The 24,324-nt window shown below is 45.7% G+C and overlaps 1 protein-coding gene across 1 annotated transcript in view; it reads left to right on the top strand.

Moving 5' to 3' along the window:
* NOTUM (notum, palmitoleoyl-protein carboxylesterase) overlaps positions 1-24,324 on the top strand; it is a 92,809-nt gene that overhangs the window by 64,523 nt on the left and 3,962 nt on the right. The window contains exons 2-11 of the mRNA XM_068264400.1: positions 3,089-3,413; positions 8,125-8,177; positions 10,329-10,424; positions 10,645-10,705; positions 10,816-10,874; positions 12,966-13,068; positions 14,012-14,203; positions 15,052-15,152; positions 20,399-20,546; positions 20,623-20,670. Coding sequence (XP_068120501.1) covers positions 3,109-3,413; positions 8,125-8,177; positions 10,329-10,424; positions 10,645-10,705; positions 10,816-10,874; positions 12,966-13,068; positions 14,012-14,203; positions 15,052-15,152; positions 20,399-20,546; positions 20,623-20,670 — 1,166 coding nt within the window. The 5' untranslated portion in view covers positions 3,089-3,108. The remainder of the gene's footprint in view (positions 1-3,088; positions 3,414-8,124; positions 8,178-10,328; positions 10,425-10,644; positions 10,706-10,815; positions 10,875-12,965; positions 13,069-14,011; positions 14,204-15,051; positions 15,153-20,398; positions 20,547-20,622; positions 20,671-24,324) is intronic.

The raw sequence follows: 24,324 nt of genomic DNA on the forward strand, positions 1-24,324 counted from the left end.
GAAGGTGAACCTCCGCCCCAGTCTCAAGTCTTTTGCAGTCTCCAAGAGGTTTTCTTCCAAGAATGCCCTGTATTTGGCTCCATCCATCTTCCCATCACCTCTGACCAGCTTCCCTGTCCCTGCTGAAGAGATGCACCCCCCGAGCATGATACTGCCAGCACCATATTTGACAGTGGGGATGGTGTGTTCAGTGTGATGTGCAGTGTTACTTTTCTGCCACACATAGCATTTCACATTTTGGCCAAAAAGTTCCATCTGACTAGAGCACCTTCTTCACATGTTTGCAGTTTGCCACAAGCCATGTGGGGGACACAGGAAACGGGACTTCTTGTGCTTTTCTGTTAACAATGGCTTTCTTCTTGTCACTCTTCCATAAAGGCCAACTTTGTGCAGTGCATGACTAATAGTTGTCCTATGGACAGATTCCCCCACCTGAGCTGTAGATCTCTGCAGCTCGTCCAGAGTCACCATGGGCCTCTTGACTGCATTTCTGATCAGCGCTCTCCTTGTTCGGCCTGTGAGTTTAGGTGGACGGCCTTGTCTTGGTAGGTTTACAGTTGTGCCATACTCCTTCCATTTCTGAATGATTGCTTGAAAAGTGCTCCGTGGGATGTTCAAGGCTTTGGAAATCTTTTTTGTAGCCTAAGCCTGCTTTAAATTTTCTCAATAACTTTATCCCTGCCCTGCCTGGTGTGTTCTTTGGACTTCACGGTGTTGTTGCTCCCAATATTCTCTTAGACAACCTCTGAGGCCCTCACAGAGAAGCTATATTTGTACTGACATTAGATTACACACAGGTGCACTCTATTTAGTCATTAGCACTCATCAGGCAATGTCTATGGGCAACTGACTGCACTCAGACCAAAGGGGGCCGAATAATTACGCACACCCCACTTTGCAGTTATTTATTTGTAAAAAAATGTTTGGAATCATGTATGATTTTCATTCCACTTCCCACGTGTACACCACATTGTATTGGTCTTTCACATGGAATTCCAATAAAAATTGATGTTTGTGGCAGTAATGTGACAAAATGTGGAAAACTTCAAGTCGGCCGAATACTTTTGCAAACCACTGTAATCTAGGTTCCCAACAGAGGCTGCTCAGAACAGCCACCTTGGGCCAAGGATTATGTAGTGCAGTGATGGCTAACCTTGGCACTCCAGCTGAGGTGGAACTACAAGTCCCATGAGGCATTGCAATACACTGACAGGTCTAAGCATAACTCGGGAAGGCAGAGGCATGATGGGATTTGTAGTTTTGTCACAGCTGGAGTGCCAAGGTTAGCCATCACTGATCTAGTGCATGGATGAGGCTTGACTCTTGACTATAAGGGTGGGGAGTATGCGGAAAAGACTATCTATTGTATCTAAAGTGGATGTGAACTCTTGCACAGGACGCAAGGAAAACATAACAGAAATGCACCCTGTATGTAACTGAAGAGTTAACCCGTGTAATTCCCCCACATTTGTGTCTAATCACTAGTTGTAATTCGATCCTTCCCTGTGTCACATGACTGTGTTAAAGAGGAACTCCAGTGAAAATAATGTAGTAAAAAAAGTGCTTCATTTTTACCATAATTATGTATAAATGATTTAGGCAGTGTTTGCTCATTGTAAAATCTTTCCTCTCCCAGATTCACATTCTGACATGTATTACATGGTGACATTTTTACTGTGGGCAGGTTATGTAAGCTGTTTCTAGCTGTTCTGGCCTTGCAGACAGCTGTAAACAGCCATTTCCTGTCTGTGAGCATTGTTACATTGTGGCAGTTTGCCCAGAGTACCCTAAGGTACCAGAGCCTCTTGTGGGAGGGATTTCAGCACAAAATCAGTCACACAGCGCCCCCTGATGGTCTGTTTGTGAAAATCATTGTCTTTCTCATGTAAAATGGGGTATCAGCTACTGATTGGGAAAAAGTTCAATTCTTGGTTGGAGTTTCTCTTTAAGGTTATTATGCTGTTTTGTATCTTTTAGAACAGAGGAGTTCTGAGTTCAGGTCCGCTTTAAAAGGCATCCAAAGTGAGAGGCATACAGTGGCTGCCACGCTGTATTTATTTGCTTTTAAACAATACCAGTTGCCTGGCTATCCTGCTGATCTTTCTGGTCAGTAGTGTCTGAATCACGCGCCTAAAACAAGCATGCAGCTAGTCTTGTCAGATTTTTGTCAGAATCCTCTGATCTACATGCTTGTTCAGGTCTATGGCTTAACCTCTTGAGGACCATGGTGTTAACCCCCCCTAGTGACCAGGGTATTTCCTGCTTAATTGGCCACTGCAGCTTTAAGGCCTTGCTGGTGTGGTCTGATCGTCCCCCTGTTTATTTTTTTTCTTTAAATTTGCCAAATCCCCCCCCCCCAGCCAGCCAATCACGGCAATCGGCTGTCATAGGCTTCTGCCTATGAGAGCCGATCACTCTCTTGTCCCCCAGGGGGACAGCCCTGTCACACGGCTGTCCCCAGTACAGCGCTGCTGCAGATCGCAGCGCTGTACATGTAAATACACGGCGGTTTCGCCGTGCAACAGTCTTTTGAGCGGCGAAGGCGGAGCTCTGCCCACCATGCAGATGTGCGCGCAGCCTGTGCGCGATCTCCTGCAAACTGCTGCTCCAGGACTTTACGCCAATCGGCTTTAGCTGGTCCTGGGGCTGCCGCCGCGGCCACGCCCGTAGGTATGACGCGGTCGGCAAACAGTTAAGCCCAAGCTACACGATACGATTCTCTGTGCAATTCGATTATGATTCTATTTACGACCAGATTAAATCCCACATATCTGATCAGGATTCGATTTGCCATTGCAAAACCATGGCAAATGGAATTGGATCGAATTCCGATCGGACATGTCGTATTTAATCGGATCGCAAATAGAATCGTAATCGAATCGCACAAAGAATCGTAACGCATAGATGGGACTTAAAAGTATTAAAGGATCAGCATGACAGCCAGGCAATTGTTTAAAAGAAATATGGCAGCCTCCATAGGTTTCTCACATTGGGGTTCCTTTAAACCTGTAGTTGCTTGGGTTGCGTTGCTGCTGCTTGTGTCTCATTGGTCACCTTATAATTAACGGCATGTTGTTCTCTCCCACAGGGTGGCACTGGGTGCCTGGCATGGCCGGAGGGATGTGCGTTACTCTGTTGCTCCTGCTGAGTGTGGTCCCTGCAGGGAGCAGGAAGAGCTTGAGGAGACGGGGGCAGCAGCTGGTGCCCAGCAGTAGGGAGCGGACAGATGGGGGTGGGGAGAGTTTCCCGTTGGACTTTACCGCTGTGGAGGGGAACATGGACAATTTCATGGCTCAGATCAAGAACCTGGCACAGTCGCTGTACCCCTGCTCGGCCCAACGCCTGGATGAGGAGATGAAGCTGCACCTCTTGCACAACCAGTCCATCACCTGCAACGACGGGAGTCCAGCTGGGTAAGTCTTAACTGGGTGTGGTGGGAGTATGCAAGAGGTCCTCAGTGGAGATGTACAAGGGTCAGTCCATCTACAGCTTCGATTTCTTCTTTGGATAGATGCTAATTGACCTCATATGCTGCCCTATTCCTGGGCAACCCACTGGGAGAAGTATCTGCCCTTGAGTTTCCAGCATCTGTGTTCATTAATTTTATGTCTTTAAGATTGCAGTGGGAAGTTCTGGGGTCTTCCTTTTGCTGGAGATGGCGGTCTAAGGGCCTTCCTTCTCTTTGCTGGAGATGGCTCCTCTGGGGCCCTCCCCCTTGGCTGAAGCAGGCAGCCTGAAACCTCATAGTTGGATAAATCTAATATGTTGATGCTGGGCTACTTCATAGATCTACGAAAAAGGTGGATGAGGAAAAATGTGGCTTAAAGCAGACTTGGAGTGTATATTACCTATTCAATTGGTTCCGTACACCAATAATTCCATGCCTTTCTTCTCCTTGATAACTAGTCCCAGAGCTCTGTCTGACGAGTAGCCATAGGTTTTTTTTTTTTTTTTTTTTTTTTTTTTCCCTAGTTAACAGAGAAAAGAGGCCGTGATTTTTCATCAGATGGGAGGGGCTACACCGCAGAAGCTGGCTGGCACAGAGCTCTGGGACTAAAGATCTGTACACACATCCAATTTTAATCTGCAGATCACTGGCCAATTTTACCACCGCCATGTAGTATGAGCGCCAACAGATTTTGAAAAACTATGAACAGATTGTGTAGGTATGCTCCCTTACTACAAGAAAATGGTAGAATTGGCCAGTCATCTGCAGATTAAAATTGGATGTGTGTACGGAACCTCATTCTCAACAAGACCCAGCTGGTAACTATAAATTTTATAGGCCCGAGGAGGAACTCTTAAATAGGTAATGCACACTGGAGGTCCGCTTTAATATGCACATTTCTGCTCATGGCTGCTGCCAAATAGTCCTCCATTTACCAGCAGTTATGTAAAGCTGTTGGTTAACTGATAACATTTTGGTGGAGGGACCATTGAAAGTGGGCTTGTACCCAGTTGTTTTTTACTGGATCTGTATTGCTGTTGGTTCTGCCTGCATACAAACTGGGCGGAGATTTTATGCAGCCTGAAATTGGTCCAATCAAAAACAGTAGGAAGTTAATTTGATTGGCTGAATGATCATAACTTTAGAAGTAACATTGTAAACCGGTACAGAGGCACCAAACCGAGAAAAACAACTTTAAAAAAAAAAAAGAATATAAAAAGGTGGTGGACTTACCTCCCCGATACACAAAATTGTCAGTTTTAGATAAAAAAAAAAAAATGACTACTCCATGGTACATGTTTCGCAGGTGCAATCCTGCTTCATCAGGCATTCAGAAATGTTCTAGAAGTTAGAGTAACTTCAGCCTAAACAAACATTCGGTCATTAAGTTACATTAGTTATGTTCATTAAAATAGATGGGTAATCTAATCTTACCCACCCTGTTTTAAAAGAACAGGCAAATGTTTCATTTCATGATGGCAGCAATCTCTTTGGTTGAAAGGAGGTGACAGGGAGCATGAGACACAGTTCCAACTGTCCTGTGTCCTGAGCACCTCTCCCAGTTGCTAGGCAACATGAATAACATAGGAAATCCCATCATGCTCTGCACAGCATCAGGGAAAGACGGCCTGGGCTTTTTTGTTTGATGGGTGGAGCTTAGCTAAAAATGCAGCTAAAAATGCTTTGGTAAGAAAAAACAAAGTTCTGATGCTGTGAAACTGTTAAATACCAAGCCTTTTCAGTTCTGCTGAGTAGATTTTTAGTCCGGAGGTTCACTTTAAGGAACCAGTAGCATAGTGTGAGGACTTGATGGGAGACAGCTGTTAGGGAGATGTAGAACAAATTCCAGGACTGGCCTTGAATAAGAATGGTAATTGGCATTTTATGCGCTGTCCATAGTGCTGAACCAATATTTCTCTATGTACAAATTGTTTGTACCTCTAAAATTCTAAAGACAGGGGTGTAGCAATAGGAGGTGCAGAGGTAGCAACCGCATCGGGGCCCTTGGGCCAGAGGGGCCCCGGAGGGCCCTCCCTCAACTACAGTATTAGCGCTCTATTGGTCTTGTGCTCATAATAACTTCTATAGATACTTTGAATAGTAGTAATCACTAACACACTGTTCCCCATCCCCTTCTTGCACCTCTGACACTGTAGTTGCCATTGGCAGGTTCTGGAGCGCCGTATCAATTGCTAGGTATAGAGTGCTTGGGGGGCCCAATGTAAAGCTTGCATCGGGGCCCACAGCTCCTTAGCTACGCCACTGTCTAAAGTAACATGGATTTATGCTCCATAAACCTTTTATACTTGGGATGTGCGGCCTCCCTCCCTAGTGCATGACCTAGGCCAGCATCACCGCTGCCTGTGGAAGTCCTGGCGCCCATAGACTTGCAGTAAGTGGCACATACATACCTCCTAGTGTTTGCTTATAGTAGCTAGGACAATGGCAACCAGCACTGGCAGTGTGGTCCTAGCTGCTGCCAACCTGGAAAAATGCCATGGAAGGGATGGAGCTGCCACGCCCCAATACAAAATGGAAAAGGTGGTAAGCCAATTGGGTTGTAGGGCGGGGCTGGTGTAAAGCCTTATACACATGCTACATCACTTTTGGCTGAGAGGATCGATGGGTGACGTCTCGGGCAAGAATCAAGCATGTGTCCTGATACCATTACACAATCCGTCCTGCTGGGTCTTTAAAGCTGATCTGAACTCAGAGCTTCCTCTCTACTCTAGCAGATGCGCAACAGCATAACTTTTAAAGAAAAACCTTTCTTTATTAAAGGGAACCTTTAACTGAGAGGGATATGGGTGTTTCCTTTTAAACAATACTAGTTTCCTGGCAGCCCTGTTGATCTATCTGGCTGCAGTAGTGTCTGAATCACACACCTGAAACAAACCTGCAGCTATTCTTGTCATTTCTTACAATATTGTCAGAAACCACTGATATGCTGCATGCTTGTTCAGGGTGTATGGCTAAAAGTATTAGAGGCAGAGGATCCGCAGGACAGCCAGGCAACTGGTATTGCTTAAAAGGAAATGAATATTGCAGCCTTCATATACATCTCTCATTACAATTGAATTTTAAGCCCATGAGGTCAAATCTTAAATGGCTTCCACACTAAAGCATGCTGTGGGTGAAGAGCGGCCCAAGTCTTACACTGGCTGTTATGTGGCTGGGATGGTTGGTGGTGGGATAGGTGAGAGGAGTATCACTTGAGCTGTGTGAAATTGAAAGCGTTTTGCCAAAATTGCATTTTTACTGCTGTTTGTGGTTAACCCGAATCATGCTGGCATAAGAAGTCACTGCATAATTTGGCTCCTAGCAAACTACAACATGTAGCCAATCTGCCACATCGGTTGAGTGAGGGGTAAGTGAATGTTAGGGTGAGGGTAGTGAGTGATGGGATGGGGAGGGCAGAGGATTGATGCTATTTCGGGCATGGGGATGGTTAAAGAGGAACTCTAGCTAAAAGAAAAATAAATCCATACATTGCAAAGTGAGATGTTAAATAGAGATCAGGAAATTCGATCATATTGTTTGATCCACAATGAGCCTGCATGTCAGCAGCTTTACTACTGGCAGACATGGGAAAAAACTAGAGAGCACCAACTGCCATTAGCTATAACCACACCCCCTAACAATGCGATGGCCTAAAGGGTTGATTTGTAATTGATATACATATGCACAGAGGGAGAGACTGGTTGCTTGGCAGTTGGAAACAACTGCTATTTCCCACAATGCAACAAGGCTCAGACAGCAAACTGCCAGGACCATGGTCATGACATCACACTGGGAGGGGTTTCACCACAATAGCAGCCATACAGACCCCCCTGATCCGCTTGTGAAAAGGAATAGATTTCTCATAGGAAGGAGGTATCGGCTACTGATTGGGGTGAAGTTCAATCCTCGGTTACAGCTCCTCTTTAAACTCTTGACTGCACCTGCCAACCTCCTTCGCTGACAGCTCTGCGGTGAACTAACAGGTACTGTGTGATCACTGCCAAAAAAACGCATCTAGTCACCCGCGACTATGCAACTCATAAAGAACTTTAAAGGATACCCGAGGTGACATGTAACATGATGAGATAGACATGGGTATGTACAGTGCCTAGCACACAAATAACTATGCTGTGTTCCTTTTTTTCTTTCTCTGCCTGAAAGAGTTAAATATCAGGTATGTAAATGGCTGACTCAGTCCTGACTCATCAGTGAGGGTCACACTGTAGTCACTTCCTGTCTGAGTCGGGACTGAGTCAGCCACTTGCATACCTGATATTTAACCCTTTCAGGCAGAGAAAGAGAGCGAGAAAAAGGAACACAGCATAGTTATTTGTGTGCTAGGCACTGTACATACCCGTGTCTATCTCATCATGTCACATGTCACTTCGGGTATCCTTTAAGCTCGGAAGAGGCATTCTTTTATCCATGGCAGGAAGGGAATGCTTTTGTTATGAATTGTTCAGATTTGGCCAGAAATCGGTCCTAGCACTGCCAAGTTTATTCAGTGTGCTGTAGATGTGCCCCTCTCTGTGCATTCGCTCCATATCTACAGTGAAAAAGAATGTGAGAGCCGCCGCATGTTCCAGATTCCAGAATCTTCCCTTTGATAGCTGTCCATCCGCCCGCCTGCCTTCTGACCACCGCACACTAAGTCTCCTCTTCTGTTTACTTTCTAGTTACTATCTGAAAGAGTCCAAAGGCAGTCGCCGGTGGCTTCTCTTCTTGGAAGGTAAGAGTTTTACTTTTATCATGGTAGCTTTGCTTTTTTTTTTTCCTCTTCATGGCTGGATGTTTTGGGCCCTCTGCCCAAGTGAGGGAAGAGAAAATAAACACTAGGCTTGTGGTAGGGAGTTGTAAGAACATCATTCGCTTCCAAAACACGTCCTTGAAGACTTGAATGAGTGACATGTTGGCGTGACCTCAGGTCAGAGGTGAAGACCGGCTTTGGCGAGGCCTGAGCTGTAACCACTTATACGGGTGCCATTGTGCTTGCCAACAATCCGCTGTCTACATGAAAGCTGTTCCTCTGGTGTACTCAGATTTTATTCTGCCTATTCACCGTTTCACTTTAAGCCTTCCCTGGATTATGATGTCCTAAGTCATAGAACGTTTTTAAAGGGCCTTTTTCCACTACACTGCAATTTGATTCTAATCGCAAGGTACAACTGCAGCAGCAATTTCCATTAGTACGATGAGATTCTGGTCAAAACGCAATTGTCCTGCCGCCTTTTGGATGAGATTGAGCTTTACTATGAGTATAGTAGCTCAGTCGCAATCACAATCGCATGGTGGAAATTGAAACGCGATCGCATTTTAAAGTGAACAGGAAGAGCTGAGATTCTAACCCAGGTCTCTTGTCAGAAATGCAGACCTAAAACCAACAAACGCTGATTCTGTTAACACCTTTGACTGACCCTGGTTTATGGCAAGCTTTCGAAATGTTAAGTTTCTTCTTCAGGCATTATAGAAAACTGATCAGAACTGTACCCTTTCTTCTAACCAGGAGACCACATACAGTAGGATAATGGCCAACTCTGGGTTTGACGTACATCAACCCAATTTTGGATATACAATGGTGGGTAAAGGTAGGGGGAAGGGGGGGATGGGAGAGGGTCCCAATTTTGGTGCTTTAATTTTCTTCTGGCTTCTTTTTTGAGATCAATCATTTAACTCTTCCAAAATGTGGGGGGGGGGGGGGGGTCCTGCAAGCATGTAAAAAAAATTGCACAGCTTTTCGACCCTAAATCTGGAAATGGTCATAATGCCCGGGAGATTGAAATACATTTTATTTTAATCGAGATTAGCTGCATGCTTGTTTCTGGTGTTGTTCAAGCACCTGATCTGCTGCATGCTTGTTCAGGGGCTATGGCTAATAGTATTAGAGGCAGAGGATCAGCAGGACTGCCAGGCAACTGGTATTGCTTTAAAAGGAAATAAAATATGGCAGCCTCTGTATACCTCTCTCTTCAGTTGTCATTTAAAAAATGTTTTTTTGTTTTTTTTTTTTCCCCATGCATTGAATTGTTGTTCATACAATTGTTTATATGTGTGACACAATACTTTTTGGAAGATGAGGGGGCAGGGCTTCAAGCCGCATGGGGAAATCGCAAATTACCATGATTTGTGTGTGCTCCTGTGGGTTATACTTTTCATTTTATTTATTGTATTTATAAAGCGCCAACATATTACGCAGCGCTGGACATTCGTTTAGGTTACAGACAATATTTAGGGGTGACATACAGCAATACAACAATACAGGAATACAAGAAAACCAGATCACACAGCACATTATGAGTACTAGGCCAGTCAAGTTCACTCAGATCCATAGGATGGGTGTACGGTAATGGAGGTGCATGAACAGGTAGGACACAAAAGGAGGACCCTGCCCAAAAGGCTTACAATCTAGAGGGAAAGGTAGGGGACCAGAGTTCAGCTGCAGGTTTAGAGCACTAGTGAGGGGTGATAGGCCAGAATGAAAAGGTGAGTTTTGAGGGCTTTCTTGAAGATGTTGAAGGAGGGGGCTGCCTGAATAGGTGAAGGTAGGAAGTTCCATAGTGTTGGAGCAGCTCTAGAAGTCCTGGAGGCGTGCATGGGAGTGGGTGATGCTGTCAGGCGAAAGTGCATAAGTGCAGTTGCACAAAGACTACAGCAAGCAGTGCATTGTGCTTCGGTAAAAATCACAATGTGTGCAATAACTGCAGTGGAAAAGCGGCACTGCCATTACTGTGTTCATCACGGCGCACCTGCAATTTTTCTGAACATTGGGAAAACTTGTTTTAATCTTCTCTTCGGATCTGTGCCTAGTGAAAAAGGGCTTTTCATCTGTTGTATTTTGTTCAACTGTTTCATTTCATGCTTGTCTGTCACCCTCTACTGTCAGGTGGCTGGTACTGCATCAGCCGGGAGAACTGCGACCTGCGTTATGACACCATGCGGAGACTCATGAGTTCGAAAGGCTGGCCAGCCACAAAAACTGGTGAGTGAGCAGGCAATGTCTAAGTAGCCATCCCTTTGTGTGTTCAGTCACCTTCCTACCCATAATGCACCTCTTCTTCCTGGGCTACAGACTTTACCACAACTCCTACTGTTTTTCTCATGTGAGAACCCGTCTTGCTCGATAGCGTCACCCTCATGTCATGCCTGTACTCCTCCCCTTTACCATACATGTTTGTGTCAAGCTTCATTTCATATTTCAGCTTCAGGGATTCTGTCCACCCAACCTGAGGAGAATCCACATTGGTGGAACGCCAATATGGTGTAAGTATTGCCTGTGTCCGGCCTACCATATTACATTCATGATAGTTATTCCGTATTTAGACCAGTGGTTGTGCTGAAAACTGGCTGTAACCATTCTCTCCTCTCTGCAGATTCATCCCTTATTGTTCTAGTGATGTGTGGAGTGGAGCAACACCCAAGTCTGAAAAAAGTAATTATTTATTTATTTCTTACCACTTTGGTATCCGCAGTCTCTGGTCCTTTATGGACCAGAGACAACCAGTATGAAAAACTGGGTCTACTAACGTTCCGCCACTACTGACGATAGCGCTGCTCTCCCGTTTCGGAACCTCACTCGCCCTTCTGTCGCTATGACAGCAGAGCCTTGTGATCTGGTCAAGAGCTGATTTCATTGGCATCTGAGTCTGTGATCCATGTGAGCGATTGAGATTGGCTCGCAGTGATCAAGGGGTCAGGATTTAATGAAATCTGCTCCTGAGCAGCTCACAGATCTCTGCTGTCCTAGCGGTAGCGGCGGGTCCGTTCTAAATGAAATCTGTCCTAGCAGGAATAACCGTCCGGAAGTGGTTACAGTGGATCCGAGGAACTTTTACTCATTGCATAATTGTGTTCCTTTCCTATTGTTTATAGGGCATTCCTCAAGCCAAATACTTGTTTTTGTTTTAATACTCTAATTCCCTATAAACTAAATAAACCACGCCCACAGGTTTTCAGAGAGCCTTGGCAGTAGCAAGGGCTCATGGGAGTTCAGTCTGGGCAGGAGGAGGGGGAGGTGTTACTAGCCATTGATTTCAGAGGCAGAGGGGAGGAGGAGAGGGGATTAGGTTTTTTGCTCAAGATGCAGATAAGCTTGCCTCTGTGTAATGCTGGATACACACCATGCGTTTCTACGTCGAATGCGTCCGTCGATATGCGTCGATTCGATTATTTCCGAACGAATTTCGATGATTTTTAGGTCGATTGCCATGTAAAGTATGGCAAATCGACCTAACGATCCATCAAAGCTTGAATAGGACATGTCGGAAATAATCGAATCGATGCGTATCGACGGACGCATCGAACGCGGAAACGCATGGTGTGTATCCACCATAATGTTTACAAACCACATGGCTGCTGTCATTGTATCACAGGAAGAAATGATCATTTTCTATTGAAGCTGTCTGTAGCTAGATTTGCTGTGTAAACTATCTCTAAACTTTAGACAAGATTATATAGACAAGTTACTTGTTATAGATAGTTTTTCATCTCGGATCCGCTTTAAGTGAGAAAATTTTCAGCTATTGAATTTGACTTGCAATGATGGCACATAAACGCCAAAATTTTTCAAAAATGTTCACGAATATAATAGACAACCATTTTGCAAGGTCTGAGGAAAATTCCATGAATGTTGAAGGGAACCTTAACTCCAAAAAAAACCTTACCTGGGGCATCTACCAGGCCCCTGCAGCCATCCTGTGCCCTCTGTCACTCACGGCTCCTCCGGGCCCCTGCTACCAGCTAGTTTCGTTTTTGCCGACTCTGAGTCAGAAGGCCACAACGTTGCACGCATTCCCGCTGGTGCAGGAAGCTACCGTGGACATTAACAAGTACATTTTTACATGTTGTATAAGCAACGCGTAAAAATGTATGCGTTGCAGGTTGCACTTATAATGCATAAAAATGTACATTAATGTCCGTGGTAGCTTCCTGCAGGGGGCTGGTAGAGGCCCCAGGTAAGTGAAACTTTTGTAAGGTTCCCTTTAACATTCTGGACATATTTTTGCAGAAGTGGCACAATTTTGAATACATTGGCAGAAATATTCAGGGTGTTGTCTGATTGGCTGATGGTGATGAGGTTCCGGGGTCAATAGTATTGCATAGAATTATGGGAGTGAAAGGAAGTTGGTTCCGGGTTTTCATATTGGCAAGAAATTTTAAAATCTGGCCATTACCTTTGCAAGTGATTGGTGTTTTTGAGTTTTTGTCGCTTTCAATGGCCATATTGCAAAAATACAATGGTTTCAAGAATATTTAAAATATTTTTTGCAATGCAAAAATTACTTCACTAAATATTTGAGCTCAACGCTATTGATAGGTCCTGTTCCAAGCTGAACAAACTGCGTGTTTGATCAGTCGTTTGTGTCGATGTAAGGTCCTCAAGCTACGACCGATGGGTTTGCATATGTTCTGTTGAGTTGTTTGTTTTGCTTTTTTGTTTTTTTTATCTTTATCCTGTTTGAAGTAGACATGCTGTAACTTGTGTATTTGTTTTTTTTGTTTTTTCCCCCCCTGTTTATCCCAGATGAATATGCTTTCATGGGGTCGCTCATCATACAGGAGGTGGTGAAGGAGTTGTTGGGGAAGGGTCTGGACACCGCTAAAATTCTTCTGCTGGCTGGAAGCAGGTGAGCTGGTATGGATTTTTTCAGGGGCAGGATTTGTAGTTGAGATACAGGATGGGATTCTGACCAAATAAAGACCTTCACTTGCACCTTAAAGGGAACCAGAGATGAACGTTTCACACAAAATAAACATATCAGTTGATAGCTTGTAAAGAATAAATGCTCTACCTGATAATTTTGCCGCTCTGGTGTGCCTTTTTGAGTGTTTTTTATCCATTATTGCTCCAGGAAAAATCAAATATGGCCGCCGGCTCATATCCCTTCTCCTTCCGGGTTATATGAGTTGTTCTGGATGTGCTGTCTAGGCTATATGAGACTATGCTGCTATCTGGGCTAAATGCAGCCTTTCATCTGTGTGCTTTCATTTTTGTATGATCTGCCTGTAGGAAGTGTCACTGATAATAACTGCAGTTTCATTCCTATGAGAATCTAGTGCACACAGGGATCATATTACAGCCACAGAGCTTCTCTCTCAGGAGCAGCAGCCCCTCCCAGTCATAACAGCTCTCAGTATGCAAAGCAGAAGATCTAAGCCAGGAGGGGGAAGGCTTGGGCTTGAAAGGACTCCACAGAAGAGTGACTCAGCTATAATGATTCCAGGTCAAACCTCGACTGAATTGTCGGTGGATTCTTATCACAGTTGCTAATAGACTAAGCAGATAACAATGAAACTAAAAGCAGGGTAGGTGTTTACTGTCATATTCCCACTGATAAATGTAATAAAATACATGAGGGTGCTTCATCTCTGTTTCTCTTTAACTACAAACTGAAGGGGTGTGTCTTAAAAATATATAAAGCTGACTTGGACCAAATATGGCTCTGGTTGGCCAGTTAAGGGTAACGGCTAAATAGCCTTTTGTTTTTGTTTTTTTTTATTAATTGAGATTGGACAGTTGGCCTTCAGGAATATTCCTTATGAAATATTTGTATACGTTTGTTGCTGTAGTGCTGGTGGAACTGGGGTTCTTCTCAACGTGGACCTTGTGGCGGAGCAGCTGGAGGAACTGGGGTATCCCGGGATACAGGTTCGAGGCCTATCGGACTCTGGCTGGTTTCTTGACAACCAACAGTACAGGACGACGGACTGCACAGATATCATCACCTGTGCCCCTACAGAGGCCATTCAACGAGGAACAAAGTAAGGGCAAAGGGGAACAAGGACTAAGCCTATGAAATCACATCACCACAATACACATTGGCCTCCATAATGCTGATTGCATAGTTCAGGAGCTGAAAAAGTAGTTTACATCCCCCCCCCCCCCTCTTTTGAGGCTGGATTCACAGTGGTCAGTTGCTGTGTGTGTGTGTGTGTGTGTGTGTGTGTGTGTGTATACTGCACTTGAGACTGGACAAACTTTAATGCAAAGCCTGCATGCAGCAAGTTAGAATAACGCGATCGATTACTGTGAACGGCCCTATAGCATTGTATGGGCAGTAAGTTGACATGCAGAATTTTTCTGCAACGCAGCTGAGCACTGTGAACCTAGCCTTAATGATAGTTCTTACCTCTTAAGCAGCGGTAGTTTTTTTATGGTTTCTAGACCATGGGTTAGATGACCACTTGTGTCTTTCTACCCAGTAAAACCCGTAGAGCTAATGTAAATTGGCATCATCAACATGGTGACCTAGTCAGCACTTGCATCACTAGAATGACCGGTTCACTCCATACCTGAGACACTATCTGCAAAGTCTTCCCTGTCTTATAATATGGTAGGACGTTACACTACAGCTAAGGTAGTGTTAGATTGTGAGCTCCTATGAGGACAGTCAGTGACATGATCATGTACTCTGTACAGTGCTGCAGAAGATGTCAGTGCTATATAATGAATATATAATAATATGGTAGGACATTAGACTATGACTATGTTGGGGATTAGATTGTAAGCTCCTCTGAGGACAGTTAGTGACGGATTATATTGTGAGCTCCTCTGAGGACACTCAGTGTCACTGTGCTCTGCGATGGTTAATCCAGTCTTCTGTTTTCAGGTATTGGAATGGGGTTGTCCCAGAAAGGTGTAAGCAGCAGTTTAAAGAGGGAGAAGAGTGGAATTGCTTCTTCGGCTACAAGATCTACCCGACCCTTAGGAGTGAGTATTATACAGAATTGCCTGTACCTGATGAACTGCTGCCCCTATAGAGGGGGAACAGTGATGGCACAAATCTGTCAGTGCAATACACCTGTAATAGGGTTACATTTTATGGTCATTGGTGAGTTTGGGTGTGAGATACCGATAACTATCTGTAATATCTGGCCATTCTCAATTCCCTCCTTCCACTAATCTCCCCCTTGTAACACGAACCTCTCCTCCGTTCTCCACCCAGCACGAACCTCTCCTCCGTTCTCCACCCAGCACGAACCTCTCCTCCTCCGTTCTCCGCCCAGCACGAACCTCTCCTCCTCCGTTCTCCGCCCAGCACGAACCTCTCCTCCTCCGTTCTCCGCCCAGCACGAACCTCTCCTCCTCCGTTCTCCGCCCAGCACGAACCTCTCCTCCTCCGTTCTCCGCCCAGCACGAACCTCTCCTCCTCCGTTCTCCGCCCAGCACGAACCTCTCCTCCTCCGTTCTCCGCCCAGCACGAACCTCTCCTCCTCCGTTCTCCGCCCAGCACGAACCTCTCCTCCTCCGTTCTCCGCCCAGCACGAACCTCTCCTCCTCCGTTCTCCGCCCAGCACGAACCTCTCCTCCTCCGTTCTCCGCCCAGCACGAACCTCTCCTCCTCCGTTCTCCGCCCAGCACGAACCTCTCCTCCTCCGTTCTCCGCCCAGCACGAACCTCTCCTCCTCCGTTCTCCGCCCAGCACGAACCTCTCCTCCTCCGTTCTCCGCCCAGCACGAACCTCTCCTCCTCCGTTCTCCGCCCAGCACGAACCTCTCCTCCTCCGTTCTCCGCCCAGCACGAACCTCTCCTCCTCCGTTCTCCGCCCAGCACGAACCTCTCCTCCTCCGTTCTCCGCCCAGCACGAACCTCTCCTCCTCCGTTCTCCGCCCAGCACGAACCTCTCCTCCTCCGTTCTCCGCCCAGCACGAACCTCTCCTCCTCCGTTCTCCGCCCAGCACGAACCTCTCCTCCTCCGTTCTCCGCCCAGCACGAACCTCTCCTCCTCGGTTCTCCACAAAAGTAGGATCAGCTACCAGGCAGACTAGGCAGGTGCCAGGGGCCTAGCAAGTGTCAAGGGGTCCACTTTCCACCTTCTTTGCATTTTACCTTACCAAAAGGACCACAAGGTGGCACCAAATTTACTTCTTGCTTAGGGCCCGTTACACCTTCATCCATCTCTGTTCTACACCTAACCTTAACCTCTTCTCTGCTTCATTCTAACATGCCTCCCTGTTGCCTTATCAACTAACCCTCAGTTAGGCTATATTATAGCTGAGCCCTGTTCCTATAGCCCCTCACACTAACTACTTTAGGACCAAGCTAATTGAAATCAACGCCCTGTTTTGGTGGTTACCTGGCTGGTAGGGCATCTGCTGGTTTCAGCGCTCTCCTGTTGATCTCGCCCCTTTAATCCCGACTTATCTCGCCGCAGCTCAATGGCTCTGCCTGTACCTGACGGCAGAGCCTTGTGAGCGGGTCAGGAGCAGATTTCATTGGCTCCTGACCGTGTCTATCAATGTAAGCAGCTCCCATTGGCTTACATTGAAAGACCGGGTCTGGAGCCAATGAAAGCGGCTCCTGACCGGCTCACAGGAACTCTGCTGTCATAGAGACGGCAGAGTGGGTGGCCCATGTTGCCGACGTGCGGCGGTGACTGCTATTGCGGTGATTCCTCATTATCCGTCAGTATTCCGCCATTTCTGGTACCAGCGGTCTCTGGTCCTTAAAGAGAACCTGTAGCAAAACAAAGTTCCTCTGGGGGGTACTCACCTTGGGAGGGGAAGCCTCAGGGTCCCAATGAGGCTTCCCCCTCCCCTGTAGCTGCAGGCAGTCCAGCGCTGGCTCCCCCGAAGTGTCCCTGAATCCTCCCCGACAAGCCTGACAAGCGCTGATTTATTTACCTCTCCTGGCTCCAGCGGGGGCGCTGTTGCGGCTCTCAGTACGGAGATAGGCGGAAATAGCTGATCTCCGTCGGGTCTGCTCTACTGCGCAGGAGACTTGCACCTACGCAGTAGAGCGGCCCGACGGAGATCGGCTATTTTTTCGCCTATCTCCATGCGGAGAGTCGATACTGCGCCTATGCTGGAGCACGGGGAGGTAAATATTTTACATCCACCGTGGGACCGAGGATGGGGGAAGCCTCAATAGGATCCGGAGGCTCCCCCCACCCCCCCTGCCCGTGGTGAGTACTCCCCAGGGGAGATTTTCTTCATTACAGGTTTTCTTTAAAGTGAACCAGAGACTAAGCACCCTCATGTATTTTGCCATATATATCAGTGGGAACATTAGAGAAAACGCCTACCCTGCTCTTTCATCCTTCACTGCGCAGCCTGCTTCTTATCAGCCCTGATAAAATCCCCGACTGAGCGTTCAGTCTGGCTTTGCTCAGGAATCATTATAGCTGAGTCATTATAGCAGAGCCAGAAGGGGGTCGGCTTGAGAAGACAGACTCGGCTATAATAATTCCTGAGCAAAGCCAGACTGAATACTCAGTCGGGGATTTTATCAGGGCTGTAAGGAAGCAAGCGGAGCAGTGAAGAATGAAACTGACAGCAGGGTAGGTGTTATCTCTAATGTTCCTACAGATATACCTGTATATAGTAAAATACATGAGGCTGCTTCGTCTCTGGTTCTCTTTAAGGAGGCAGAGACCGCTGGTACTCAAGTGGCTAAACTACCACCCCGTCATGTGAGTCCTACTACAGTGAAGGTTAACTCATTACCACCCCATGCATTACATTGACAGCCAAGCGCCCTGCACAAAGTAACCCTTGATGATGTCAAATGGTCAAACTCGCTACAAAAGTCTGCTTAAAAAAGCGACACTGATCCCCCATTGAGGCCCAGCGTCTGCATGAATTTTACCAGTGAATCCCGGTGTCTGTCATTTGCCAGTTGTCACCCTTTGCTTCGCTGGTAATGGACATGAAGCAAAACCAACATTTAAATGACCGTGTGAATTTAAACTCAGTTTTACAATCTAGTAGAAGGGACCAGGGATCTCTAAGGCCCTTACATTCAAGCATTTAAGAGATTAGTTGTGCTACTTTGTTCCAGGAGGTAGTAACCCTTCGACATGTCATAAGTGGAGGAGAGTTCCTCTGCTAGTACAACCTCTGAACCAGCTTTCCGAAACCGAGGAGTTTATAATATGGAGTCTATGAGGTGTTGGATTTGGTGCAAGAGACTCAAGGGAGACCTCAATGTGGAGGCTACATAAACTACCCTTGGCTAGGGTTTCAACACAACCAAACCGCATTTCATAATCCGGTTTGAAGTTTAGGTCAGATTCCTATTTGGTCATAAACAGAAGTGTATGGTTTGAGGGTGGTTGGTTTTGGGGGGTGGACCTTTTTTAGAGGTAAACTTCTTATTGGCCACTGCAGCGCTGACAAAGTTCAAGTGCAACTCTAGAACTTCTGGCACCAACTGCAAGCTCTGGAACGAACCTAGATCAGGGTGGCCAATCAGGTTTGCCTAAGTACTTGCTTGGTGCCCTGTTTTCATGGGTACAGAAGATAAAAGGTTCCTGTAGAGACCTCCATCTCGGTCAAAAAAACCTTTGACAGCCAAATTCATCTCCTCAGACTGGCCAGTGTCTTTAATAATTGGGTCTGTTTGAGCTTTCGGTGATTGATTGGAAGGAGCTGCTGTTGGCTGGGGCATGTGGTGGCTGGACAGGACTCCAGATGTAAGTTTCGGGCGAGACTGGGTAGCTTCTGTACCCCCTACAGCTGCTGGACATCTGTACCACATCATGTCTTTCTATATTTATCTGTCTTTGAACTCCAGTGTTGTTAAATATATCTTTCATGTGGCAAGGATGACAGATCTTCTGTGTTTACTACCGACCTATAAAACTCCTTAAATAGGACCAATGGCAGATCTTTACTGATGTACCTAAAGTGACTGAGAACTATAAAGAGAAAAGATGAGGAAATGCTCTATTTATAACCAGTAAACCTGGTTTGAAGGGGGAATTGCAATGTGTGCACAAAAAAATGTAACTTTGTCGTGCTGTCTAACAGATGGGGCTTAGTTTAAAACCTCGCAAATAGAAGGGTCTCATGGTTGCACGCATCTGCAATTACAGAAGGGATGCCCGAGGATCAAAGTGACTTGGCCAGGCTGGCATCACATTGTTGGAGAGTACTAAGATTTTCCTATATAGACTAGTAAATTTAGATCCATCTTGATTCAGACCTCCAGAAACAGACTGTGATGCAGGAGGGTCATAGCATGGCAGATGGAGCCATCTAGTTGGGTACGTTAAGAGGAACTTCAACGCAAAACTGAACTTCCTCCTAATCCGCTACAATTTATTATTTTACCTTTTGTAAAAAGAATGATCATAATGTCTGATCCGATGTTGAGGTGAAACTCCTCCCATGGTGATGGCATTGCCATGGCCCTGACAGTGTCCTTTCTTTCAAACTTGTTGCATTGTGAGAAAACCTCCTTTAGCCTATCACATTGTTAGTTTTATACATGAACGGATTACAAGGTGCGTAGCCATCATTTCTTGATCTCTCTTCGGTTTTTTAACTTGTATGGAAGGTAACTTCTAACCCCAGTCTTCCAGACCTGTAATGTAGGAAGAACGAGTGACAACCACCTGAAGGTGATGCACTGTTTTGCAGCAAATAAGGTTTCTAGTAAACCGGTCTCGTCAATCTTGGGGATGACTTATTCTGTGAGATTTAATATCTATGGAAACTGGTGGGTCTTACGTCATGGAGGAAGCCTGTAACGTGCTACCAGAAATCTGCGATCGGGGGACATTGCCATATAAGGTGCAGAAAGGAGGGATTAGTTAGGGTGCATTTCTGGCACACATTAGATGTAGTAAGTTAAGATCCTTATGGGCCTCCGTTTTATACTTTTGCTACTCCCAATATTCATAACCTAGAGGGTTAAACGTGAAGGTCCATGAATGCAGTGTCGGACTGGGAGCTGGAAAAACTGAGCAAATCCACCTGCTGGCCAAGCAGCAGTAACCCTGGGTTATCACTCCCAATAGAAACCTGCAGCAAGTCTTCACTGTGAGCAGCAACACCTAATTACTGCTGCTTGGCCAGCAAGTGGATTTCCCCAGCTTTCCCATCTCCCAGTCCGACACTGCATGAATGTATCCTGAAAACCAAAGTCCAGCTGCTGGTAATATGCCACCTTTTGAACCAGTGATTGCCATCTCATGGACTCCATCCCCTCTAAGACAATCGTTTCTCTTCCAGGTCCAGTATTTGTGGTCCAGTGGCTCTTCGATGAAGCTCAGCTGACGGTGGACAATGTGCACTTGAGTGGTCAGCCGGTGCAGGAAAACCAGTGGAATTATATTCAGAACTTGGGCCGCGAGTTGAGGAACACACTGAAAGATGTGGGGTGCGTGTCTGGACCTGGCTGGGCATATGAGGTTGCTGCTGGAATATGTGATGCTGACTATGTTCTCTCTCTTTAGGGCGAGCTTTGCTCCTGCCTGCCTGTCTCACGAGATCATCACAAGAGGGTAAGACACATCGATCTTCCTACTTTCTACAGAAGTTGAGAACTGCTTCTAAAATGACCATACAATTCAGAACGAATAAAGGTGGCCATAGATGACTCAGCTTTGCAGCCAATCAACCACCTGATTTTGTAAAATCAAATTTGGCTGAAAATCTGTGCCGCCAAGTGCATGCCCAATCGACCGATGCAACCAATTTCAGGCTGAAATTGGTTGCATGTATCGATCGGACATGCTGCGAGGTGTCAGGCTATTGTGGTCAATCGCGTGTGCAGTGGTAGCGGCGAGTGATATCTGGACGAGCGGCGAATGCGACAAAACCCCCGGCGCTGCCCCTACTGTGTAAATGTGCCCCCCGTTTTTGGCATTTATACATTACCTGTTCTGTGTCGCCCACACCGGGGTGCCCATCAGTCTTCAGAATCCCCTGCTCTTCCATTAGCGGTATACACAGATGCGGCTGTTCCTGGGAGATTTCATGTTGAAATAGATCGGGAATCGGCCTGTGATGTATGGGGGTAGCTTGACAGATCTATCTAATCAGAGAAATTTGTCTCTTGGTTGAATCTGCCCATCATTGCTAGATGTATGGCTACCCTAAACAGTTATGCCTTTCTCATCTCTAAAGCTACCTATACCGTATAGGCCAGGTTCACACTACACACAATGGACAGTTTTCTGCAACAGACAAATGGACAGGTTAACTGATCCTATGTTTTATGAAGCTATGCTGAAGTTGGAACTCTAGCAATAATAAAAACCACTTGAATCCAAGTTGTATTCAGTTGCACTAATTGGAAGATGCAACAGGGAGAAACTGGCAGCGCACCTAATCTGCTGCAACTGAAACAAACTACTAACAGAGGTGTGCAGCGCCCCTAGAGGCTTAAATCCACACCTTGAATTCAAAACTAATGCAAACTATGCTCAACCCTAAACTCTGATTTAAAACGGATTGCGAATTTAAACAGCACATGGATGCAGCTGGCCATATGTAAAGAAATGAAAGAACAAGCTAAAAAATATCTTGTAGTTTTTGAGAAAAATAGATTTGAAAAGAATTCAGATTTTTTTTTTTCTCTGCCTGAAAGAGTTAAATATCAGGTATGTAAGTGGCTGACTCAAGGCTCATTTCCACTATCGCGAATTCGCATGCGTTTTTCGCATGCAAATTCGCATAGCAATACAAGTGAATGGGAATGTTTCCACTTGTCAGGATTCCTTTGCGTTTTTCTGTGCAGAAAAAATTCGCATGGCAGAGCCATCAGAATTCGCATGCCGCATACCGCTATGCAAATCGCATACAATGTATTTAATAGGAAATTCGCATGAGGTTTGGGTATGCGAATTTTCAAGCGAATTCGCATAGAAACAATGGAAAAGCACACCAGCACTGCCATGGTTAAATTCGCATGCATCATCATCCAAGCGAATTCGTGTGCGAATTCGCATGAAAATTCGCATGGACCCGCATGCGAATTTCGCATTTTTTCTGCGGCGATTCGCACCGCACAAGTGGAAATGCAGCCTCAGTCCTGACTCAGACAGGAAGTGACTACAGTCTGACCCTCACTGATAAAAAATTCCAACTATAAAACACTTTCCTAGCAGAAAATGGCTTCCGAGAGCAGGAAAGAGATAAAAATGGTCAATAGCTCATAGATTTTTAGCTCTTGCATACTTCAATGAATGTGTCATTGAGAAAAAAACAATAAAACAGTAAAAACTTGAAAAGTAGATTAAGATATTCCACAGTTTTATATTTAAGTCCTTTTTAGGAGGAGGATGGATAGTTGTTTATTTCATTAGTTTATTTTCACCTCGGGTGTCCTTTAAAAAGTCACATATTTACCTCTGTAGAAGGAAGCCCCCTCCAGAGTCTTCATACACCCCTCCTCTAGACCACCAGTCCAGTGCAGGGACCCTCGGGAAGCTCATAACTGCGCTCCCATTCATGACCCAGTGCAACCGCACTGCGCAGGCTGCCTTTGCAGTAGATTGGAGCTGCCCAGGCCTGGTGGGAGAATGCAGAACCCAAGCGGCTCTGTGGTACTCCGCAAAGGCGAGGCATCTTGCGCCGTGTGGCCACGCCCATTCTCTGACCGGAGCGCCGATGCAACCTTCTAAAGCTGGATCACTAGTTTGTTTTACAGTGTGTATGCTGAACTCTCTATATACCCTAGTATGGTGTACCGCAGCAAAATGACATTTTTACATTGAGAAAATTGTTGATTTGGTGGTGGTGTTTTTTTGTTTTTTAAATCTAACTACAAGGTCTTTTAAAAAAAAAAAATTTTTACTCTTACCTATAGAATCAAATTTCACACTTCAGTCTGTGTTTGTATCAGCAGTCATTCCTAATGCTGGGAATACACGGCTCGATTCTGAGCCATTTAGATGGCTCGATAGATCATTTCCGACACGTCCAATCTCCCGCCCGATCGTTTCCACGCTCGTCTCCGCATTGAACACAAAGGAAAAAGATAAGAAAAACGAGCGGAAGATAAGAGAATCTCCCCCGGAAACCAGCAGGGAATCAATTGAGCGGCAAAATCGAGCCGTGTATGCCCAGCATAAGTCAGGTGTTTGTTTTCAAGTCAGGGACACCGAGCCGGTTCTGTCATGAAGCAAGGTGAAACACTTGCATCAGGCGTAGAGATTACAGGGGCAGCATGTTTGTACCGTGTGTTTACACTAACAGCAGTCAGAGTAGGAGGGGAAGTGAGGAGAGCGAGGTGAAGACTGAGCAGAGCAATGTGCTATTGTGTTAGAGACACTGAAGTGAAAAGCTCATAATTGGTTGTGTAGTTCATCCTCCTTCCTTCCCTCTATGTAGAACAGGAATACCCTGCTGGGCCAGGACTGACCTGCCTGTACAGTTTGGGAATGGGAGGAGGTCAGAAAACTAGCATTGGTATGATTGCAGACTTAGAGGAAGTCCAGTGAAAATATTGTAAAAATGAAGCACTTTTTTAAATTGCATTATGTATAAATGATTTAGTCAGTGTTTGCCCATTGTAAAATCTTTCTTCTCCCTGATTTACATTCTGACATTTATCACATGGTGACCTTTTTACTGCTGGCAGGTGACGTCATGGCAAGTAGCTGCTGCTTGCTTTTTTGCCAGTTGGAAACGGCTCTTAACAGTTATTTCCCACAATGCAACGAGGTTCACAGACAGACAGGAAACTGCCAGAACAATGGTCCTCAGTTCCCTGTGGGAGGGGTTCACCACAATATCAGCCATACAGAGCCATATGATAAGTTTTGTGAAAAGGAACAGATTTCTCATAGGAACGGGGGTATCGGTTACTGATTGGGATGAACTTCAATTCTTGGTCACGGTTTCTCTTTAAGTAGGTGCTACAGTGAGAATTCTAAAGTCAAATGACTGATTTTGGGGGTGGGGAACAGTCCAGAGCAGTATATTTGGCTACCCAAGCCCCCATTCCTTTAATTTGTATAGTTTCTACTATGTCACCTTCTAGGACATTACACCTATTACTTCCTGGGAAAGTCCTTTCCATAAAGTGCTGTTTCAGTTTTATAATGTCCCCCAGGTACCAGCTGTGCTTGTTCTGGCCGTTGTATTTCAGGGCACTCTGTCACCACACTGTCTCTATTGTTTCCAGGATTCTTGGTGGTGTAAATTTGAAC

Source organism: Hyperolius riggenbachi, chromosome 12 (assembly GCF_040937935.1).
Source record: "Hyperolius riggenbachi isolate aHypRig1 chromosome 12, aHypRig1.pri, whole genome shotgun sequence".
Lineage (NCBI taxonomy): Eukaryota > Metazoa > Chordata > Amphibia > Anura > Hyperoliidae > Hyperolius > Hyperolius riggenbachi.